The sequence below is a fragment of the Micropterus salmoides genome, unplaced genomic scaffold (genome assembly GCF_014851395.1).
Source record: "Micropterus salmoides isolate LMB-PRFRI ecotype aquatic unplaced genomic scaffold, ASM1485139v1 Ms_hic_scaffold_20, whole genome shotgun sequence".
In the NCBI taxonomy this organism is placed as follows: domain Eukaryota; kingdom Metazoa; phylum Chordata; class Actinopteri; order Centrarchiformes; family Centrarchidae; genus Micropterus; species Micropterus salmoides.
The window spans coordinates 29,743,000-29,761,482 of NW_024041151.1; the positions used below are offsets into that span (position 1 = coordinate 29,743,000).

Sequence of the window (18,483 nt, forward strand, 5' to 3'; positions counted from 1 at the left end):
GGTGGTGCTACCCTAAAACTTAAAAAAAACAACAACTTTCATTTGGAAGGAAGTACTGAACAACAAACCATCACACCGCTTGGCACTTTGCAAAAAAGACAATATGACAGTAACTCAAACATGACATACTCTGATAAAATCAACAAAGATCCTGTTTGTAGGTTTTGATTCTGACTCTTGCAGTACCACAGAGCCCACTGGATATCATATGGTAGAAATTTTAAATATGTGGAAATTAGAGCGCACAGATGAATAAACTAATGCCATAAACAGGGTGGAGCAATACCAGTCTAGCAATCTGTGCACATGGACTAAGTGTGAGGTTAAGAAACAAAATTAAAAACGCTCAGTAAAGATGGAAACAATAATACTTCTGATACGGCCCTTTAGAATAAACACATTACCCTATGGACGCCTGGTCAAGACCCTTCAAGTGTCGCTTTTCACCCTGGGTACCCCTTTAGTGTCAATTTTTCAATAATAAATATGCAACATCTGGATGGACTTTCAAAATAAAACACTTTGTTGACGTGAGATGGTCGCAGATTGGTTAGGTTTAAGGAAAAAAAAACACACTTGGTTATGTTTAGGAAAACATTATGGGGATGGAGATGGTGCAGTGGATAACACATTAAGAAACATGCCTTTGGTGTGAGAGACCTGGGTTCAATTCCCCACTGTGACACATCTACCAATATGTCCCTGAGCGTCCCTAGTTGCTCCAGAGGCGTGCGACCTCTGACATAAATAGCAATTGTAAGTCGCTTTGGATAAAAGCATCAACTAAATGTAATCATGGTTTGGGTTCAAATAAGTAATGTTACTTACGTAAGTAAAAAAACAAATCAACGTTGACTATTTTCTTCACACAGGAAACAAACATCAGACTCCAGGGTAAAAATCCCATCAACAAGATCATTTCTCAGGATTACCGTAAAATTTATTATCCAAAACAGGGAAATTTGTGTGGTAAAGTACAGTAACAGTCTGTTAATGATGTTTCATTCTCATTTATTAATTTAATATGCCTGTGCATTAAACCTCCCAGTCATTACACAGCAGGTATCACAGAATCATTTAAAGTGCATGATGTTGATCAATAATCACCTGGTAATACTGATTCAGACTACCATTTGGAACATGGTAGTCTTGCACACGGTGTGGGGTCCAGTCATCTAAATGTCACTAATGCCCTTTGCTGAGACTAGCCCTGCAGCGCCCACTTGATTTAACCCTCCTTGGATAAAAGAGCTTCACAGTTTGGCTCTTGGGCTTTGTTCCAGCAGTGTCCTCATGTCCAACAGTGCGTTCTCCACGGCCTGGGCCAGATGTGCTGTATTCGTTTGTTCACAGGTGTTGAAAGACGACACTGCAAAGTTTATGTGATCATCCATGGGATTGTAGCACACGCCGTATCCGTCTGGGACAACGGGGCCAAAACACATGACGCAGTCAGTCTTGGAAGGCACCTTGTAAAGAAATGAGAATGTAGTGGTTAGTTAACAGTTTTGTTTACTATCAACTGCTACTTTTTTGGACTACTGATATAGATGTTTTGTCACTAAGCAAGTATTTCTTTACTGCGCAGGGCTTGACAATAACAGTGGCCAGATGGCCCGGGGCCAGTAAAAAGTAACGTCGGGACAGCCACTAGTAACTCAAAAACATTAGTATTTAAAAAAAATAATAATTACAATCATGCAAATGTTTTGCAGCTCTTGGCACACCCAATCCAGATATGTAGTGACGTGATGAGTGGTTACCAAATCTCTCTAATCTCAAGCGGCAACCTCTGGGTCTGAAAGTGAAACCATGCAGACAGAACTTAAAGCTGCAAGTCCGCTGGTTGCAAAAAGAAGTCCAGTTTCATTAGAAATAATTGTAAAATTTTGCTACTTCTGAATTATTGCCTCAGTAAACCCTTTCCCCCAGGTCGCTACCATGGCAACCTGTCAATCAGGATAGAGGCGACTGTGTAAATGTCTTTATGAAGTGGCAGTCAGCCGGAGAGCACGTCATGTTTGAGTCTGTTAGTATGTTTTGTTTTAAAAGTTGAAATTGATTTGGTAACCTTTTTTAGTTTTAGTAATTTTAACTGTGATTATATTTTAGTTTTTTATATGCAGGATGTATTTAATAAGCGATTAAACATGTTAACAGTATAACATAACTTATAAGTCTTTGGTTTTGTTGTAACACTAGTAAATAACTTTTGGTAGGAGGGTAAGTAAGTTTCAAACCGACTGGCCAAGTGCGGCCAGTTGCACAAAAAGTTTAACGTTGAGCCCTGCTGTGATATATTTGTTTTCTTTCAACCCCTGCCCGTACCTGACTTGTAGATAGCTGGAAGTGTAAGGCTTTGGCGTAGGCTGTGTCTGTGAAGAGATCAGGTATGGAGATTTTTTCTGTTCCCGCCTGCATCTTGAGGCCCAGGAGGTGTCGGTCTATGGCCTGGCCACTGATTGCCTGTGGGGATGGAGAGAATTCATATCGTTAGTCACACCAGATGTTAACTATTTTAAAATAAAGACTTGCAATATTCTATATTGTTCTTGTGCGACTATAAAAGGAAGGTATCCCTGTCTGTCCTTCACATATCTCGAGAACCGTTCATCTGATGGACTTGAGAAGGACCCATATTAACTGTTACACCACCAAACGGCATGCTGGGTACAGCTCGCTTTCACATGCTAAAGTACATTCAACAAGAGATGAAGAAAGAGAGACCAGAGATGTTACACTGAAGTAAAGTCTTGTTTGCCTTTTTGTTTTGCTAAACTCGTAAATTTCAGAGCTGTAATTTACAGTAGGTTCATTCCTGAAGTCGCCATCTTAAAGTGATGTTCTGACCGGTTCAAACAGTGGAAATGCCAAACTTGTGTGCTGCTTTTGGATGTTCTAACTAAACAAATGCCAAAACCGAGCGAGCTCAAACAACTGGGTGTGTGTCCAATCCACCGAAACAAACCTTTTGTCTTCGTAATCCGGAGGGCGATCAAAAGCCCATAACAGAAAGTACTTGTACTCCTGTTGCACTCTCAAACACAGGAAAGCACTGTTGGGCAAGGAAGAGGTTGCAGCAGTGAGGTAATACATTACTCTTTTTTGTTACTCTTGATGTGCTACCACCTTGCACTTTACGGAGCATTCCACTAGAATCTTAAGGCCGGCTGAGCGAGCTCAAACAACTGGGTGTGTGTCCCACCCACTGAAACCAACCTTTTGTCTTGGTAATCCAGAGTATGCAATTAGACTCACACTACATCACTGAAACCCATTACTGAAGCGTCAGCTCCTTGTGTGAAGACCTACTTGGGTAAAGACCAGCGAGTCTTCCTGTGCAAGTCCACCAGGCAAGGCCACCTACAAGAGCAGCGTCTTTCCTTTTCTTAAGCACTTCTACTCACCTAAAGCTGCCGGCTACAACTACACTCAGGCCATGTGCTACCATACTATTCCTCTTGTCTCCAGTGCACGCAAGAGGTATCGTGCCATTAGGCACAGAAATAAGGCACTCCTCAAGCCTTTACAACAGACACCGCCCACATCTGTTTACTTCTCTGTTGGATCATGGAACTGCCAGTCTGCAGTTAACAAAGCTGACTTTATCACTACTTATGCGAACGCATTATCTCTTGGGCTACTGGCGCTCACTGAGACCTGGATCAAACCAGAAAACACCACTACCCCTGCTGCGTTGTCCAACAATTACTCTTTCACCCACACCCCCCGTCCGGACTGGGCTCTTAATTTCCTACCCCCTGCTACCCCCGAATCAATATGCCTCCTTCGAATATCATGCCGTCTTGGTGTCCGCACCGGTAAAGGTCTCTGTGATCGTCATCTACCGTCCAACGGGACAAGTGGGTAACTTTGCGGACGAGCTAGACACACTGCTGTCTTCAATCCCAGATCATGACTGTCCCCTACTTGTCCTCGGTGACATGAATATTAACTTGGACAAATCAAACTCAACAGACTTCCTGTCTCTGATTCAGTCCTTTGATCTAACTTGGGTTCTCAGCCCCCCGACACACAAAGCTGGCAAGGTGCTTGACCTTGTTCTTGTCCGAAACTGTCCCACTGAATGCCTAACTGTCACTCCTCCACACATGTCTGACCACTTCTTCATTCAGTTCACGGTATGCCTACAGGAACAGCCCATTGTTCCAGCACCGTTGGTCTCACACCGCTGCAACCTCCGTTACCCGTCTCCCGCTCACTTTGCCTCAGTGGTAGCATCCGCTCTACCTTCCCTCAACACATTTTCCTCACTCAAGGTCAATAACGCCGCACAATCTCTTTGCTCTACACTGAGTTCGTGCCTGGATAGCCTGTGTCCTCTATCCACCAAGCCTGCCCGCCCGCCCGAACCAGTCCCACCAATGGCTAACTGATACCATCCGTGGGCTCCGTACTGATCTCAGAGCCACTGAAAGAAAATGGCGAAAAACCAAAGACCCTTCCGACCTTGAGGGCTACCAACTTCTCCTATCCTCCTTCTCAACAAGCATCAGTGCTGCCAAAACTGCATTCTATAATGACAGAATAAGCAGTGCCACTGACTCAAGGACATTATTTTCCACTTTTAAAACGCTACTAAATCCTCCTCCACCACCCACAAACTTGTCTGCTGATACCTTTGATGCCTTGTTCACAGGCAAAGTGGCGGCTATAATTAGCCAATTCTCTAAATATCTCAAAACCAATAATTCTATTCCCCCCCTGGTCAGCTCTATCTGTGTGAACCCGGTACAGGAAAACCTATCATGTAGCAGTCCTACTACATCTGTTCTTCTGCCCTCCCAGGACAAAGGCACTTCACGCTCCTCATTTACTCCTCTCACGGAGAACGAAGTATAAGAACTCCTGACCCATTGCCGTCCCACTACATGCCCACTGGACCCGATTCCTACGAATCTCCTCCAAGCCATATCTCCTACTGTGGTCCTGGCAATCATTCATGTGATTAATACTTCTCTGGCTTCAGGAACCTTCCCGACCACCTTCAAAAGGGCTTGGGTTACACCCTTGCTTATAAAGCCCTCACTTGACCCAAGTCACGTTGAGAACTATCGGCTAGTTTCTCTTCTACCATTTTTATCCGAAACTATCGAACGGGCAGTCTTCAAACAGGTCTCAGAAGTCCTCTCACGGAATGACCTCCCAGATCCATATCAGTCTGGTTTTAAGAGTGGCCACACTGAAATGGCTCTTTTATCTGTAACAGAAGCCCTAAGGTCAGCTAACGCTGCAGCCCAATCCTCGGTTCTTATCCTGCTTGACCTATCGGCTGCCTTTGACACAGTCAATCACAGGATCCTCCTATCTGCACACTCAGCAATGGGCATCTCAGGTAAAGCACTCCTGTGGTTCGAATCCTATCTCTTGGAGGCGTTCCTACAATGTCTTGTGGCAAGGACAATTATCCTCCTCCCACTGCCTCTCCACAGGGGTACCCCAAGGCTCAGTGCTAGGGCCCCTTCTCATCTCAATTTACACAACCTCACTGGGGCGAAACATTCACTCGCACGGCCTCTCTTACCACTACTACGCAGACGATACGCAACTCTACCTATTCTTCCCGCCAGACGACCCCACAGTCTCGGCGCGGATCACAGACTGTCTCTTGGACATATCTGTATGGATGAAGGCTTCCCACCTTCAACTAAACCTCTCTAAGTCTGAACTCTTGGTCATTCCAGCTACGCAATCTATCCACCATAACATCAAACTACAAATTAGCTCCTCAACCATCAGTCCAACCAGGGTGGTGAGAAACTTGGTTGTCATGATAGATGACCAGCTGTCCTTTTCAGACCATGTTGCTGCCATCTCTCGTTCGTGCTGCTTTGCTCTATACAACATCAGAAAAATCAGGCCCTACCTCACTCAATATGCCACCCAGCTTCTGCTACAGGCCATGGTTACCTCGACTACTGCAATGCCCTTCCAGCTTGTCTGGTGAAACCCCTACAAATGGTTCAGAACGCAGCAGCGCGTCTGGTTTTTGATCAGCCCAAAAGGACGCATGTCACACCATTGCTGTGTGACCTCCAATGGCTACCCGTGGCCTCCATAATCAGGTTCAAGTCACTAATGCTTGCATACAGAGTGACTACTAGGTCTGCACCCATCTACCTAAACTCCATCATACAAGTTTATTTTACTTCTCGGCCACTATGCTCCTCCAACGAATGCCGCCTGGCTCTGCCATCAATTCATACAAAGCAATCCCAGTCCCGGCTGTTCGCATCTGTGACACCACGATGGTGGAACAAGCTACCACACGCCATTAGTGCAGGGGCGTCCCTCTCTAACTTCAAGAAGCTCTTGAAAACTCATCTCTTCCGAGAACACTTCCATTTATAAACACCTCTACCTCTAACATCTAACATGCACTTCTTCTTCTATCCCCTACAATTACCTTGTATTGATTAGACTTTTTGTTAACTCTAACTTCTTTCCCTAGGTATTAAACCCACTGATGCGATAGGTGCCATTAGCGCTCATTTATTGCTGCTTTTAGTAATGTGTATTGTCAGTTGTAGATCTTGTGCTGTATTTTATGCTCTGTTGATGATTGTATGTTGTTCCTCAAATGTAAGTCGCTTAGGATAAAAGCTCTTGACTGAAACGGGCACATGCTTCGATTGTCCACACCCCAAATGGGAAATGTACTACTTCCAAATAACTAGCAACAGCAACACTATAGTTTATAGCAAACTTAAGCAGTGACCTTGCAGCAAGTATTTCCAACCACCAATGACTAGCCTATGTGTGTATAAAGATAAACAACCTATCCTTACTGCAGGTTTATGTGATGTTTCTCCGTGTTTAGTTATTCCATACAGCCATAAAGCCTGCACAGTGTCCTTCACATTTTGTTTTACTTCCTAGTTGATACATTCATTGTTGGTTTGAGCCTGCATATGGAATTAGTTGACATAAAAAAAATTTAGAATATCACGAGACCAGTCCTTAACTCTCTGCCACTCACCATATTAGTATATGACCTGTGTGCTTTTACAGCTTTCTCCATTAGATCAACCTTCTCTGTGTTCTGTGAAAAACAGGAAGAAGACAGAACTGTTATGACACTCATGTAGGTTATTGTTTAACAGTCTACAAATCTATTTGAAAAGTTGACTTGAAACTGAAAACTAAAAGTGAAAATCCTCAACATTAGAATAATTAATAGTACTTATTATCATCACTGTGTTTGGCTCTAGCTCTGTATCTGTCATACGGACAAAGGTTCAGCGGTCATGTGCTCTTGTACAGCCATAAGTTCTCTTTTAACTTTGACTTTTATTTCACTTTGTGATTAATTGATACGGCCCAGTATCACCATGTCAGAGTCAAAACTGTTGTAAATACAGACCTGTTTGCTGGGATCGTCAAAGGCCCTGACAAAGGCAGCTGAGGCCACCGAGGCTGATCGGATTGTATCTGTACGGCCCAGTCTGAACATCCGCAGGGAGGCACTTTCATACGTGGCACAGCAGCGCTGGTACATCCTGCAGAGATGAGAAGACAGACAGCGTGAGAAAACTCTGTAACACACTTGGTGTTCTAACATTAAGACTCATCAGAGCCTTTATGTATAAAGCCGCTCTGACAAAAATATTGTCTGAAGTGTGTAAAGATTTGATCATTTATGAAATGTTATCTCTTATTCTTAGAATAATAATCTAGCACCTTTCATACATAAAATGCAGCTCAAAGTGCTTTACATCATGAACACTTAAACAAGTACAAAAGAAGTACATAAATAAATCAAATATGTACATGTTACTGTATTGCATAAGGGCTACAGAATGAAATAAATACAATATGTGGGATCACTTAAAAGCAAAAGCATAAAAGTAGGTCTTGAGCTGCTTCTTAAAAGAGGTTGGTTCTCTTATTTGTAATGGGAGTTTGTTCCAAGCCATTGGTGCATAATAACAGAAAGCTGCTTCACCAAACGTTTTACTTTTCATTCTTGGGACATTAAGTAGACCAGCATCAGAGGACCAGAGAGTGCGAGTTGGAACATAATTCGATGAAAGGTCAGATGGCTAAGGTGCTAAACCATGAAGTGTTTTAAAAAAACACGTAAAAGAACTTTAAAATCAATTCTAAATGCTACAGGAAGCCAGTGGAGAGAAGCTAAAACTGGAGTGATGTGTTCTCTCATTCCGGTTTTAGTTAAAACTCTTGTTCTTATTCTCTTATCTCTTATAGCTCTTATTCTTAGAAGTAAGAAAATGCCATGCGTAAACTGCTTTAAGTGTGCAGACTTGGTCTCAGCTACCAAATGTTTTCAGAGGTCTCCTCAGTCAGTTTGGAGTGAGCAGCAGACATCACCGTTACACCACAGAGACAGACAGGGCAGAGCACAAACTTCTGGACCCTATGGGCCCCCCCGCATTCATGGCTCTTTCTGGTATCTTTGTGGGCCCTCCTCACGACGGCCCATTCTCAGTCCCCTTTCCATTCTTGCGCTGGTGATTTCAGCGTCCTGACTGGGTGAATCACTTTCATCTCAGTTAACGGACGTGAGAACATCTGTTGCAGCTTAACTGTATGATCAAGGTTTTTTACATGAAGCGCTCTGCTTAGCCTTGGCTTAGGATGTAAAGAGTTAAAAACCTGCAAGCAAAGTTCATTTCCACACAATTTTTCAGCATCTCACCTGTAGTAAGCCAGCTGTAGTGATATCTGTATGAAAGCATCCGGGCTCATCTTGTGGGCCTTTGGAACACTTTTCCCAAAGTGGCCAAATACCATGACCCTCATATCCAGGTCTTGGGCCAGTCTGCAGTGGGAGAAATGTCAGGACTGTGATATTGTAGCTCTATGCCCAAAGACATGAAGTATAAATATGTATACTTATTGTACAGGTCACTGAGTGTTGTAAAATCTGCCCGCACATGTTCATGTTGTGCTTGGCTTCCTCAATGTCCTTCTTGATCTCAGGTGTGATGTTGAAGTGGAGTTTCTGGGGCATGGGCAAAGGCACCGTGGGAGACTGCGTCATCTCCGGCTTCCTCCTGTTATCACAAACAAGAAGGAAAAGGAATGATACACGTTATATTAAAAGAAGAAAAACCTAAATAGACACCTACAGAGCCTAAATAATCTTCGACCTACTCACGTGTATGCGACGACATGGTCGATCAAGGCCACTATTGGTGGGCCCTCGGCTGGGGCGTGCTCGTAGTTCGCACCACATGACCCGTCCTCTCCAACGATAAACTGAAAGAAAGATCCGAAACTTTAAGAGAACAAAACATAAAACACGGTAACTTCGGCCAGATATATTCAAACCTCTTTCACCAAAGAGGCTTGTTGTTTTTTAAACAATAAGCCTGAACTACAGAAATAAGCCTGGTTTAACAGCAAAGCCAATAAGTAAAAGCAACATTAGAAAACAAGAGAAACACGCATTTTAAAAAAATGCAACCAAGGCTCTGGCAGGACGAGCATTATGCCCTTATCAGGACTAACTGTGGGAAACATTAGTTGAACCATTACTAATAACCGCACTTTAAGGAAACTGTGTGAAGTGTGTGTGTGAAATGTGTGTGTAGTGATGTATTACTCATGTTGTGGGGACATAAATGTGGGTAAAATCTGTCCACATAATATAAATCATTACATTGAGTACATTGATACACTAAATGATTAGCAAAACAAGAAGGCTGTCAAATTTATAGTTTATATCTCCAGCCTAAATAAATTTATTCTTAACAGTTTTATTGGGTTCCCTTCTATAATTGATGATCTATTTTTTGGCAAGAACAGACAAGTTGTCATACTTATTTTGGATCTCCTGGATGAAGCTCTTCACAAGACTTCTTGAATTAATTTTCGAAAAATTTACTTTTTAATATGTGCTTTCTTTTATGAAATTGCTCCAGCAGCACGATATTTTCCTCCTCTGACTAATTTGGTTTTCCGGTCTTCTTTTCTTTCCAACTTTGTAACAGGTCAAGTGCTGGTACAAACAGTCTCCATGGTAACAGTAAAATTTTACTACTGTAAATTCTCTATAAATGTAGCAAACACGCTTTTCCTTAACAAGGGAAATGTTTAAAGTGATTCTGTGCTACACCCTTAAGTAAATACCTTAGCTAAGGATAAATTAAGACTTAAGACTTTTTTTGTACAACCAGCCCCAGTAAAATTACTGGTATAAAAATCTACTCTAAGTTACAGAAAAAAGTAGCTCATTTAAAATTTACTAATTTAAACGTTACTTACTTTTTTAACCTCATAAAAGAACTTATTTATATTGGTTTAATATCTCATTTATGCCATTTCGTATTTCATTAAGGGCACAAAGCCATATGGCTCTTTGGTTTTAGTTTGTTTGACAGATACTTTCCCAAAGCAATGGCGCAAAACAACCTTAGAGACATTTTATTGTTATAATGAGAAGTTTTAAAAATGTTTTCCTGCATTATGAAACTGTGGCGCAACAGATTCGACTGGGAAAATGGGAAACACTGGACTGTAGGCTATATTACGTCATATCCCTATTGACATTCGAACAGGTGGTAATTTTAACGGGACATCATAATCGTTAGCATAATTAATAACTAGTAACCAGCAGGTTGCTAGTGCCAACCAACACAATGTCATGCACCGATGTCTTTTGGCCTAATTTAAGCTTACCAAACTTCTTTTCAACTATACCAATGCAATATCACATGCAGGGTGTGAACCACAAGGGAGCCTTAATAAGATAGGAGCTCCCCTGAAAAAATGATTTGTGAAATTTTGGGGGGTCTCTAAAATATGCCCTTCATTTCCATTTTTCCGTATCATCATGGATCCTTGATGATACTGCAGCTGGAGGCTCTAAAGCCCTGGATATACTTGGATATACTTTTAACTACGCGTCCATGTAAGCAAGATGGCTGCCACGTGTATCCTTTGGAGCGTAGGTTGTGCACGTCTCCAGAAATTAACGCTACACGTCCGCGAGATGCAGCTCAGCCCAGGAAACTGAACAAGCATTTCCTCTAGGCCTCAGGTGAAGATGCCAACGATGGTCGTTCAGACTTGGCCATGGGAGGCTGTAACGACCATGACGACTGTCGTTAACACAGCTAGGGGCACTAACGAAACAGCGGTATCGACAATCCTAGCAAACGATCCCAGAGGTTAAATAGCTGAGTTTCCCCACCAGTCAGTCAGAACTGAAGACTGACTCCAGTCTCTTGGAGGAGGGACGAAACGTCTTCTAGTTGTCCAGATGCCCTTGACCTCAACCTTCCTTGGATAACTATGACCGGGATGACTGAGAACCTCCACAGACAATGTGGGGGCAGTATGTCGATCTGGCAGGTGTTATGCCGAATTCTGAACTGCCTGCCGAGAATTGCATGCACCTCGCGGCTGGTAACACTCGTTTAAGCTGGGAAAGGAGGTGGGTGCAAATCTCAGCAGGTAGCCTACAACATCTGTCCTGCTGAATTATGCATCCATGTCTTAAGGTCCTTCTCAGACACTGTGCTGTGCTCGCAGTAATCACGACATATTTTAGCTGAACCTCAATGAATTCTACATCAACTAAGTGTAATAAAATATGAACGACTCTAAACGTTGAAAAAATATATACTTAGAATCATTTATCACAATTGATGAACCCCACGAAGGATATTACAGCGTTTAAAAGCAGTATTTGGAGGTGCATGCAATTCTCGGCACAACACTGGCAGGTCACCGGCAATCTACTGTTCCACACACTAGCCCAGGTGGTGGCAGTATACAGTTGATTCGCCACCGTCATTAAACGCAAAAGAAGGTCAGCAGCAGACTTTAAAAAAGGAGATTAATGTCGGGATGTTTACAATAAAACTCCTGGAGCTAGTCCGCAATTACCGAGATTGTTGTGACGTCTCATTAAAATCACAATCCGCTCGAGTGTCGCCATGTTTGGTTTGTTTAGGATGTGCAAATTCGGTCAAGGAAGACAAACCGATGTTGGCAAAGGATGATCCGGTCCTGGTCTGCCCCCTAGTGGATTCAGGTTTAATCCTCCGGTTACATGCAAAGTACGCAGGCAAGTATGTGAACCAAGCCGTTTGCGTCGCCGACACCCGTCTACGCCTACGCATTGTTAAAAAGCAAGTATATCCAGGGCTTAAGCAGCACAGCACAAGTAACAGGTGTGATTTAAAATGTAGCGAAGTACAATACTTCAAACAAAACATACGAAGTAAAAGTAAAATTACAGATTATAAAAACTACTTAAAAAGGACAAGTACACACAAAAAAAACTATTCAATTACAGTAATGCAACTAATTGTAATTCGTTACTTTCCACCTCTGGGGTTAGAGCAGGGTAAGGGTTAGTCTCCAAAAATTGAATCCAGGTCAAGTGAAACACAGTTTCACAGTGTGTGTCACCTGCAGGGTCTTGTCAAACCAGCGGTTGCCACTGTTCCACTGGCTGCCTCCTCCATGCAGCATCTGGATGGCAGCACAGCTGCGGTACATCTCATTAGACACTCGAGGCATCGCTCCATCCAAACACAGTGTGAAGATGCTCCTTTGGATAGCTGACACAGATTCTTTGTTGGTCTTATCTGGACACATCAAGTACAAGCAAACATGATGTTATCCATGTTTCCATATTAGGGATGCACGTCATGTTTTACCCCCATTTCATTATAATTTATTTCAATTTTATTTGGAAATTTTGTTTGAATTCTACAAATGCAGTTACAACTGATGTAACCTGCTCTGAATTATACTGCAGTTAACAATGACAATCCATTCACACTTTTCAGCTACTCTGCGTCCTTTAACTCAGTGTCCACTGCCTTGTAACTGACCCTCGATGAGGTTAACGTAGGCCTTGCCCCATGAGTCGCGATGCTGGGTGGTGAGGATGCCGACAGGCTCCGTGTTGGACTGTAGTGAGGAGCTGCAGATCCTCTCCAGCTGAACACAGAGCTGATCAGCGGTCAGTGGGGTGCCATCACTGTTGTACACGTCCAACACAAAGAACTAATTCCAAGAGGAGGAGAGACAAGAAAGGCTCAGTCAGGCTTCTCACTTAAAGAAATATGTATTTTTATGTATTAAGTATTTTGTATGAAACATAAGCACACTGTAGGAAATGATCTTAAGGTGAACTCAAGTGGACCTGAGGAAATGGTCTGTATCACAAAGCAAGTTTAGTGGGTTGTCCAGCTATCTTTGGGTTTAACTCAAGTTGTATGGCATCACAAAACTGCCATGCTTTTAACTGGGATAGATCACCATGGTAACAAGGGGTGGTGGTGGGGGATCGTAACGGCATAGTATTGCAATATTTTCCGAGAGAAAGAGTCGTCCTTTGGGGACACAATTTGAAGTTGGAAAAAAGCTAATAAATTGCAGTGTATCACAATATGTTTAAAATCGCAATAACATTGTATCGTGACATAAGTACTGTGATAATATCGTATCGTGGGGCCTGTGGTGATTCCCACCCCTAATGGTAACTTGTGCTACATGGCCAACCTGCCCAGTGCCAATAACAGCTTCAGACCAGAGGATCGAATCAAAACATATGGACAGCCTGTCTCCTGACCAATCAGATCACTGGAGAAACATTACATAGCACAGACTTATCTTGTATGTTTTCCTCTCTGCTTTGGCAGCAAAAACTTGCTCTTCATGTGACAAAAGCACCTAGCGGTCACTATATCACTCAATCTACAGTAGATCACCGAACCAGTTGAAAATGCCAGACACACACGGGGAAACCCAGAGCTCAGTGCGCTTGGTTATAGCAGCGATCCTGGAGCACTAATCCCATGCCCAGTGAAGCCAGGTACCCCAAAGAGAGCCAGACTAAGTTGAACTTGCTTTGTGATGCAGGCCCCTGGTCCCGGATGAGCTCAGACACAGATGTGGGACTTGGACCAAAGCTCCTCACCTGAAAGTTGTGCACTACAGTTATATGTCTGGGGGGCCTGGAGCTTTTGGCGTGGTTCACCACTGAGTCTCTCTTCAGACCAGGGATACGGCAGGATGACAGCACTTCATAGTACTGATTCATACACAGGGGCTTCCCTCCCAGATATTCAACAGGTAGTGTCTCACTGCAAAACATACAAGCTCTGGCTTATCACCACAATATTGTGCCGTTCATGCAACGTCCCTGAAGCTACCACTTTCATAGATGTATTGGATTGCTTTCAGTAATGCAGTGCAGCCTCCATCTTTGAATTCAGTTTAGCCACGTCACCTGCATGATATAAGAAATGGTGAAGGCCTGCCGATACAGACAGCTCACAATTTCAAATGATACATGGTTGAGAGAGATTTCTCGAATTATATACGAATTATAATTATGGAGGATTCCGTGTGCATTATACACATCATTTTTTTCAACTGTTCTTCCTACATACAGATTCTTATCTACATAAACTAAAGAACAAACATGCCTATATCTGAGTGTTAGATTGGAGAGCAGCTTGGTCAGGCTGACATCCTACAGACACCTTAGTTGGTCAACAAACCCAATTCACAGCTTTTCAGAGAAAGTGATTTTATATTTGTGACCTAAGCAAAAAAACTCAGCATGACAATAATTTCAAACATGTCAAGTACAGGAATATAATTTCACTGCATCCTCTGGCATCTAATGTAAACAGCAACGCATAGTCTGAATTGTGTGTGTGTGTGTATTACAAGTTTAGTACTCACTTGTCAATCATTGTTTTAAAGTCCAAAACACCTGCTATCAGTTTGGCAGCAAACCTAAACAGAGAGGATATGAATTATTTTCATTTAAATGATGTTAACAGAATTGATCACAGCACAGCAGAGCTGCCTGAAATGAAGAAATACCGTATTTGGAGGTAATATTTATGCACTGTATTAAAATGGCATTAATATAAATTGTTATATAAATAATATTGTGAAAGAAATGAGTATTATTAGACCAACCCATTCATGTAAAGTATCTCACATTTTCACTTAAGGGTGTACTCACTTTTGTTGCCAGCGGTTTAGACATTAATGACTGTGTGATGTGTTATTTTGAGGGGACAGCAAATTTACACTGTTATACAAGCTGTACACTCACTACTTTGTAGCAAAGTGTCATTTCTTCAGTGTTGTCACATGAAAAGATATAATGAAATAATGACTAAAATGTGAGGGGTGTAAATAAAAAGTAGTAAGTAAATAAATAATAAATTAAAAAAAGTACAAATACATTGAAAAAACGGACTGCAACTGAAAGTAACATATTAAAGTTGCCATTATTGTTGCCAAACACACACTCTGTTTGTGATCACCTTATTTGTCCCTGCTTATCACTGAAGTTCATGCGGGGCAAGACCAACCCAGGACTTGAATGGACCACCACAGGCATCCGGTAATCAAGATAAGCAACCTGCACCCACCACTCTGACAACTGCACAGACACAGAAACACACAGCTACAGAGTCAATAACAGCTCAACATAATGGAAGAATAATAAAGTCCATTAAAAGGAAACAGGTCACATGTCAGTGGAGTTTGCAATTAAATTGTGAGAATGACACAAAAAGACACATCGGAACACAGCGTTCGTCCCAGCTGATGAGCTCACCCAGTTGTCAGTGTTGCGTGCTCTGTTTTCCAGGCCTCTCTGCAGTCTCTCTCCAACCCCTCCTGCTTTCTGAAACTCTTCCACCAGCTCTTTAGTGTGCTTCAGTTCGTCCACCTCCACGATGGGCTCCAGGGCGGTGATGTAGCGCTCACAGGTCTGCTGCAGAGGGGGGACAGGCAGACCGGGTAGTCCCTTCTGGTGGGTCAGGTATCTGCCAGATACCCGAGTCGCTGATACAGGTTTCACCAAGTGACAGGGTTTCACTAAGCCACAAGGTTTCGCCATTCCCACCTTTACCTGAGAGACAGAAGAGTGTACATTCAATACATGTTTGTAGTGTCATTTTGTGATAAAGGGGGTGTTATTTCCCCATTCAACTGCGAAAAATAAGTGACTTGTGCTTTATTGTTTCATCATTGTTTTTGATAGCCAGCAATTGTTGCCACATGGGTAAACCTCTAAGTGAAAGTCCCTTTTTCTTTTTGCACTACTTCCCCCTGTTTTCAAAACATTTGTATTATACTTTTATTTTACCAGGCAGATACGGCAATTAAGATCAGATACCTATTTGCAATTACAGCCTTGCAGGAGACAAGCACCACCTGTAGGGAATTGATACAGGGATTGAATAAAAAATTTTTTTAAAAAAGACAACAAACCTTAAAAAACAGGCACATACACCGGCACCACTGTGCTGCTGTGCTAACTCTGCGGGAATCAATAAAGGAACATCTTATCTTATCGTAGATAGCAGCTGTCCTTATCTCATCACCTGTACCTGAAATGACTCAAAAACTAAGAGAACTGCTCAGTATCACTCATTAATGCAGGTTGGTCACACTGTTTTAAAAAGTCTGTTAAATTACCTTTAGGGTTTTTAATGTGTTAAATAAACTGACTTGACTTATTTGTAAGATTCTCATTATTACACCAAAATCAAAAACCAACTGAGGTAAGAGTTTTTGGTAGCAGTTCAGAATATATGACCACCTTAAAAGTGACATATCGCCGCTAGAGGGCAGTCTATCCTCATTTTCAATGTGACTAAGTTACAGCTCAGAAAACTATGTAAACAAGAGACACCGAGAAGAAAACGGCATGAGTAAAATAAGTCCTTATATAAAACGTCTCAGGTAAAACAAACATAAAAATATTAATAAGATATTTTCAAAAGGTCCCCGCGTGCGACTAGAACGGTGCGATGTGTTTCCCTATATAAATTATTCTACATAATTTCACGACCAGTTATACATTTTAAGGAAGTGTCCTGTAGCATGAATTAACTATTAACCTATGAATTAACTTAGCGAGGCCGATGAAATAACAGATCTGTCCCCCAAGGAAACAACTAAGTTAGCTTAGCGTCGTAGAAACCTGAACACATTTAACGTTAACTGTTACACTTTTTCCAGGTTCCTGGACTATAACGTTATAACGTTAATGGACTTTGTAGAATAGATTGATCCATCTCATGATATATTGAAACTTTACATTAACTTCTCTTCCTCAGTATAGTCAACTATGATTCAGATGACTTACTTATCATCGTCAGACCAAATAAAAGTGAATATTACTTTCTGGGTCAAGCTTGTCCTATTAGTGCCGTCGTATTGAATCTTAGCGAAGCACGAAATCACCTTTGACCCAGTTAAGGTTAGCTATCTACCGCTACTTCAGATCATCGCCCTTTTAAATTACAAGTTAGCTAACTATGCTAACAGCTAAATTAGCAAACATTCATTCAATACCTAAGTTAGCTAATTAGCCATCTTAACTAGCAGTTAGCTGTTTTAAAATAGTGATTAATCACCATAATCCTTATGACTGTCTCACGACCGTAACAAGCAGGTCAAGGTTATTAATATATTTCAGTAACTTAAGTTGGCTTTTGGTCAGTGTAAACAAGCAAAGTCAGGTGCATTACTTACCATAGCTCTGCTGCAAATACCCCACATTCTGCTTTCAGCCTTATAAACAGTCTATGCTTTCAACGAAACGCCCACAGACAAAGGTCCGTCAGCGCTGGAAATGCAGGGTTAGCTTAGCTAGGAGTTGGATCTGCGCTTTGTCAACACCGGGCCCACACGGTAATTTAGAAGCGCATCTGAATTCACAGCCACACAGGTCAGCTGCGGAACACAAGCAGGTCAAAGTTAACGTTATCAGCTGTGGCCCGGCCGCCATGAAGGAGCAGTGGGAGTGTGACTGTATATAAAAAGGGTGTGACTTGGCGTCTACATACAGTGTTTACAATCAGATTCAATACATGAACACTGAATAATCGTGTAATATATAATCTAAATACATAACGATATCACTCTGAAAGAGAGATTAAACGGGAGGCAATCTGCATAATCAAGTCTTAACGTTTATACTTATAATACTTTTGTGCTAAAGTGAATAAAATATAGAATTCGGGGTAACTGTTATTCATTTATTTTTATTGTGATAATAGACATCCACAGAAAGAAAACGGCTGAAAGGGAAAATATGTTCGTTTTCACTGGGATACAGTACACAACTTTACGTTTCGAACAGAGGAGGGCAGCATCAGTTATGGCTGTTTTAAATCTACTTGAAACCCGCGAAGAAGACTGTTCTCCTCACCATGGCGGAAACCGAGCAGCAGTCAGGTAACGCACCGCTGAATGCTTCTGCTCAGCGTGAGCAACTTCTCTATCGCTTGTGCTGCCTTGTGTTTTAAAGTGCTTAACAGGTGCACCACACTGCCACACGGGACATTTAACGAATTAATTTCACGTTTGTTAGGGAAGCCCAGAAGACACATCACCGCTGTCCTCAGGCAAAGCTATCCTTAGACATTTTGAGTAACTGAAGTTGGTAACGTTATTTGGGCTTAACGTTATGTCACGTTATACCAAGCTGAGTTCGTC

At 42.1% G+C, this 18,483-nt stretch overlaps 2 protein-coding genes across 4 annotated transcripts in view; one reads left to right on the forward strand and one right to left on the reverse strand.

Moving 5' to 3' along the window:
- Positions 1-915: 915 nt before the first annotated feature.
- On the reverse strand, positions 916-17,742 carry crata (carnitine O-acetyltransferase a). 3 transcript variants are annotated; one of them, XM_038734382.1, is made up of 15 exons: positions 17,518-17,742; positions 16,154-16,191; positions 15,590-15,886; positions 15,294-15,412; positions 14,698-14,751; positions 13,925-14,090; positions 12,834-13,008; positions 12,406-12,584; positions 9,143-9,243; positions 8,919-9,038; positions 8,681-8,803; positions 7,385-7,520; positions 7,001-7,063; positions 2,329-2,466; positions 1,254-1,469 (listed from the first exon to the last, which is right to left on the reverse strand). In XM_038734382.1, the coding sequence occupies exons 3-15, from the start codon at positions 15,872-15,874 to the stop codon at positions 1,254-1,256; spliced, it is 1,875 nt and encodes a 624-aa protein (XP_038590310.1). In that variant the 5' UTR covers positions 15,875-15,886; positions 16,154-16,191; positions 17,518-17,742. The 3 variants fall into 3 exon arrangements, with proteins under 3 accessions (XP_038590308.1, XP_038590310.1, XP_038590309.1); XM_038734380.1 differs by lacking the exon at positions 16,154-16,191 and having other exon boundaries at positions 916-1,469; positions 17,518-17,741; XM_038734381.1 differs by lacking the exons at positions 16,154-16,191; positions 17,518-17,742 and adding an exon at positions 16,249-16,281.
- Positions 17,743-18,093: 351 nt separating this feature from the next.
- Positions 18,094-18,483, forward strand: part of ptpa (protein phosphatase 2 phosphatase activator) — a 31,573-nt gene continuing 31,183 nt past the window's right edge. The window contains exon 1 of the mRNA XM_038734383.1: positions 18,094-18,222. Coding sequence (XP_038590311.1) covers positions 18,198-18,222 — 25 coding nt within the window. The 5' untranslated portion in view covers positions 18,094-18,197. The remainder of the gene's footprint in view (positions 18,223-18,483) is intronic.

What these genes read in the sequence shown, in the direction of transcription:
- crata (XM_038734380.1), bottom strand. Translation starts at nt 17,544, where the DNA reads ATGTGGGGTATTTGCAGCAGAGCTATG. An exon ending in GATAAGCAGGGACAAATAAG is followed by an intron (nt 14,752 to 15,293) that starts GTGATCACAAAC and finishes CTCTCTGTTTAG; the next exon opens with GTTTGCTGCCAAACTGATAG. An exon ending in CTACGTTAACCTCATCGAGG is followed by an intron (nt 12,585 to 12,833) that starts GTCAGTTACAAG and finishes TGATGTGTCCAG; the next exon opens with ATAAGACCAACAAAGAATCT.